Source organism: Condylura cristata, unplaced genomic scaffold (genome assembly GCF_000260355.1).
Source record: "Condylura cristata isolate star-nosed mole 26May11 unplaced genomic scaffold, ConCri1.0 scaffold00008, whole genome shotgun sequence".
Classification (NCBI taxonomy): Eukaryota; Metazoa; Chordata; class Mammalia; order Eulipotyphla; family Talpidae; genus Condylura; species Condylura cristata.
The window spans coordinates 15,843,130-15,847,687 of record NW_004567109.1 but is presented as its reverse complement, the minus strand read 5'-3'; the positions used below and the strand labels follow the sequence as shown (position 1 = coordinate 15,847,687).

The following is a 4,558-nucleotide window of genomic DNA, read 5'->3' as shown; positions in this document are numbered from 1 at the left end:
CAGGAAGGACCCGTGCGTGTTCCCCGGCGCCAGGAGCTGCCTCTCCGCGTCCTTACGGCTCAGGTTCTTGAAGAACCAGCTGTGTGAGGCAACAGCGGCTGTTGATCCGGTCTTCCTCCGTCACCCTCAAGCACTCACAACATCCCCAGCAGTCCTCCTGTCTCCCCGGGTCCCGGCGGCTGTTCCCACCCATCCTCACCACCAGCTCCCCACTCACGGTTCGGGCTCCAGGCTGTTCGCTTTGGCCACAAAGTTGAATGGGACGAAACCTTCCTGGCCCGTGGTCAGGGACTGTGCCTTCCACCACTCGCCGTTCCTGCGCCAAAGCAGCAGTCTGCTTTATCCGCTCAGCCTCCCTCTAGCGGGAAGCCCTCACTCAGAACCCCCAGGCTCCAGCTCTGCGCTTTGGAGCCTCCCACTTTGTCTCAGGGCGCCCCCTGCAAACCAGGGAGCGCAGGAGGGCTGCGGGCTGAGGACCCCACTTGTTCACATACTGTCGGCAAGGCAAGGTGGGGTGGGGTACTCACCGCTCCAAGATCCGAAGCTGTTCACCCTTCTCGAAGCCCAGGTCTCCATCGTGAGAGGGTTCGTAGCTGTGCAGGGCAATTACCAGGTTGTCTGTGATGACAGAGGGAGTCAGGTGAACCACTGGCTAGGGTATGGATTTCAGGGGCTATGGGGTAAGAGAGGGGGTGGGGTGGGGGGGTGGACAAGAGAGGCAGAACAGGTAGAGGATTAGTGGGGAGGAAATAGAGGCAGACAGCCAAGGATCCATAGGTCTTATCTTCCAGGCCCTGCTTGTTCAGGTCACCTTGCAATGGGGAGGCCGGAGGATTGGAGCCCTCGTAGGTGACCAGAGGATCCCGAATCTCAGAGCCATTCCGCATGGGCAGCTGTGGGGTGAAGGGTGAGAATGGAATCAGAGCGGAGCCTAGGCTGGATCCCTCCCCTCCATCATTACTCCGCTCTCTGCTTCTGGGGTCTGATCCCTAATTTCTGAACTATCTGCTGGGTGACTTTAGAAGAGTCTCTTCCCTTCTCCAGACCCCAAACCTCTTTCCCTTCCAGTTTCCCCAGGGAAGGGTGGCTGTGTTACTTGAACGCCCTGAAGACGGTCCATTTCCCTCTGTGCCTTGTCCTCCACCCAGTACACAGCCTCCTGTCTCGCCTCTTACCGTGGCCTTGCCATCCAGCGGGACTATGGGGTAGTGGCAGTTCTCACATACATCGATGTTTTCCATCCAGTCATCTTCAGGGTTTGAGCTGCAGCTACAGCCCATGGTCCCTAGAGGAAGAAAGGGGGTGTTGAAGGGGCTCCCCCAAGATCTACTCCCCTGTATCAGACATCCTAGGTACCTGGACTGTCAGCCCCCACGACCCCCCATCTACAAAGCCCAGAAAGGTTGAAATGGGTTCTTAGCTCCTAACTAGTATTCTCTCTGAGCCCATGGCTTATAAATCAAGTCACAAGAGGCCCAGACAGAGCCCTCGGCCCCGCCCTCCCACCTGGGATGGGCAAACCGACACAGGCACCTTTGTCAGTCAAGTTGCCCACTTCCTGCCTCTCCCCCTGCCCATCCCCCTGATGGGGGACTACCTTCTAGAGATCACACACACTTCTCCAAGCTCTGGGGGAGACCTAAGTTTTGACGCTCCCCTATCAGAGAGATAGGTGCAACCCCTCTCTTAATTACAATTGCCTTCTCCAGGCAAGGAAGTTGGAAAAGAGACTCCTGCTCCCAACACCCAAGCACCAGGCTGCTGACCTCCATCCTCACAGACACAGGCTCTTTTCAAGATTGCTTTCTGCTTCTCCAGAAAACTCTTCAGCAGCCCTATCGGCCACCACTTTTTTTGTTTGCTTGCTGACTTAGCAGTGGAAACTTTTTGTCAGCTGAAATCAAGCAGAACGCAAAGAGAATGCAGGTAATAGTGGAGTTGTTCTGCTGAAACCCCTAGGAGTCCCTGCGATGCCTCCTTCCTGGGCTGCTCCTCAAAACCACCTGGAAAGCACTAGTCCTCAACTAGGTTAATGTACCCTGCAGTCAAGGCCAAATCCACATTTTCAGTCTACTCTCTCTCTCTCTCACACACACACACATACACTCATACACACAGGCACCTCCACCCACACACATACAACCTGTGTTCTGAGCTACCCTTGTATTCCACAAACACCACACATTTTCTTACCCCACGCCTTTACACATGTATTTTCGCAACCCTAGAGTGTTCTCTTTTGTCCACCTACTGAACTATTATTCAACCTTCAAGGCTCAGCTCAAATATCACCTCCTCTGTGAAGCTTTCCTAGTATTCTTTGTTCCCCTCTCCTCCCAGCCTCCTAGAATGTTCTACTCAGCTCACAGTCATCAACTTAAGCACTAAGTGTCATGATTAGGCTGATGTATGTGTTGGTGCCATTGTCTCTTCTATGTCCTTGATGAGGTGGGGTTTGTCCAGATCACAAGCTGTGCTTTATTTGCCTAAATGCCCAGCACCCAGAACTAGTTGTCATTAATAAGTGTTAACAGGTATGTGCAAAGTTAAAGCTCAGATTCTCCCACCTGGAAAATTCTTAGAAACCAACATGTCTAATTTCTAATTTTAGGTGAACAAACAGAGAAAGGCCTGGAGAAGAACAAAGTCAAAGTCCAGTCTAGGCTGGACCAAATATAAGTGGGGAGTAGGGAGGTTTTTGATGATCAGGACTCACGGAGAAGTTCTGGAGGCAGAAAGACCTGATTCAGTCCCTGTTCTGACATTTGACTTTGTGAGGTTTTGCTGAAATCATTCTTCCTAAGCCTCAATTTTCATTCTCTTCCTAATGAGGATCATCTTTCCTTTCTGATAGCTTTGATAAATGTTTACTTAGGTTAGAGTTTCAGAAGACTTCTACTTGTTTTTCTAAACCTACTTTGGAGATTGGGAGAAGGAGCCGACAAATAATCCTCTCTGCTTTAAGGTCATGTTTTTTCAACTTACTCATAACTCCTTATGGGTACAGGAAGTCACGGGTGGGCCTCTTCCCAGAACATGAATGTTACAAGATTTTATCATATAGTTCAACATAGATTTGCGATGGAGGAAACTTCAAAATGTGCATGGAATTTTATATCATATGAGAGACTTTCAAGGAAAAGGGTACACATTCATTTTTATCCCCACTGTTAGTCCCAAAAAGGGTTGGGGGAAACATGCAATAGATCTTCCTCACCACAGTCCACCTGTCTGGGACTGAAAATTACTTTTGGACTGCTAATTTTACTATAGCCAGGAACCAATCAGCAACAAAAGCCACCAGAAAAGAATGAACAGCAAGTTGCAACCAGCCTAAAATGAGCCGAGCTATCTAAAGGTCATGAGCATCCTGTTGCTTGTGATACTCAAACAGGCCTTGGACGAGCACAGGCTGATGATGTTGAAGAGAAAGCACCACCATCAAATGGATGGGAATGCAGATCAGTGAGATCCCCTTCAGGCTTGACATTCTTAGAGACTTCAGAAAAGGGCATGAGAAAGATGAGAAAAGTCTGGGGGTGAGAAAAGGGGGTAACTGGGATGCCACAATGAAGAAAGGCCAGCAGAAAGGGCAAAGAATCTGAACTGAAAGTCACAGTAGTAGAAGCGAGCCAGGCTACAGAGTGAAAAGGACTAGAGCCCAAGAGCATGTATAAGTAATCTACCGCCTGTTCCGATTCTGGGCCTGAGAGCATGGATATCCATAAAGACTGGGCCAGGGGTGAGAAAAAGTCAGGCTATGTTAAATAAGGCTGACGGAACTCTGCTGGGGATGTGGCCCCTTAATATATCACTCTGTTTCCTGTTTTGTGTTCCAGGAGCTCCTTAGCTACAGACAGCAGACCCTGCCTTCCACAACAGGGTGAGCTTGGAAGTATAGGCCCAGAGCAATCAGAAGACCTCAGGATGGAAACAACTCAATAGATAAATGGATAAATAAGGTTTATGGAGGGCCCCCTTGGTGACACAAGGGGTTAAAGCACAGCACTATGAAGCTATCTGCAGCCACTGCAGCACAAGTTAGATCCCCAGCCTGGGAGATCTCTCCCAGCAGAATTCTCCTGTTTCGCCCACTGCTCCCCTCAACAATATATCTCAGTCAATCTGCCTGTTCTGCTCCCCATTCTGCTTCCGGAAGTCCTCTCACCTTCACCCCCGAACCTCTGGCCTGACTCATTTTTTTATGCATAAATAAATAAATCGTTCAAAAAAGTAAAGAAGGTTTCTAGAATGGACTATTACTGAGCCATAAAAAAAGATGAATTCTTGCCATTGGAAGAACAGAGATAGACCTTAAAGGGATTATGCTAAATGAAAATAAGGAAGAAGGAAGAAGAAAATAGATAAATACCATATTGATTTCACTCATTTGTGGAATATGAATTTTTTTAAAGATTTATTTATTTATGCATACAGAATTGGGGTACAGGCCAGAGATGCAGAGGTGGTGAGCGGCTTCACCAGAGACAGAGTGGGGAGCAGAAAAGGCAAATATACTAAAATGCACTGCTGAGGGGAGCAGCGGGAGGCCCAGAGG

General features: G+C 49.1%; 1 protein-coding gene across 1 annotated transcript in view; it reads right to left on the bottom strand.

Annotated features, from left to right (window-relative positions):
* LCK (LCK proto-oncogene, Src family tyrosine kinase) overlaps nt 1-4,558 on the bottom strand; it is a 21,555-nt gene that overhangs the window by 7,040 nt on the left and 9,957 nt on the right. The window contains exons 2-6 of the mRNA XM_004678741.2: nt 1,176-1,285; nt 812-893; nt 528-618; nt 218-316; nt 1-79 (exon numbers count right to left, since the gene is read on the bottom strand). The exon at nt 1-79 is cut by the window's left edge and continues 19 nt beyond it. Coding sequence (XP_004678798.1) covers nt 1-79; nt 218-316; nt 528-618; nt 812-893; nt 1,176-1,280 — 456 coding nt within the window. The 5' untranslated portion in view covers nt 1,281-1,285. The remainder of the gene's footprint in view (nt 80-217; nt 317-527; nt 619-811; nt 894-1,175; nt 1,286-4,558) is intronic.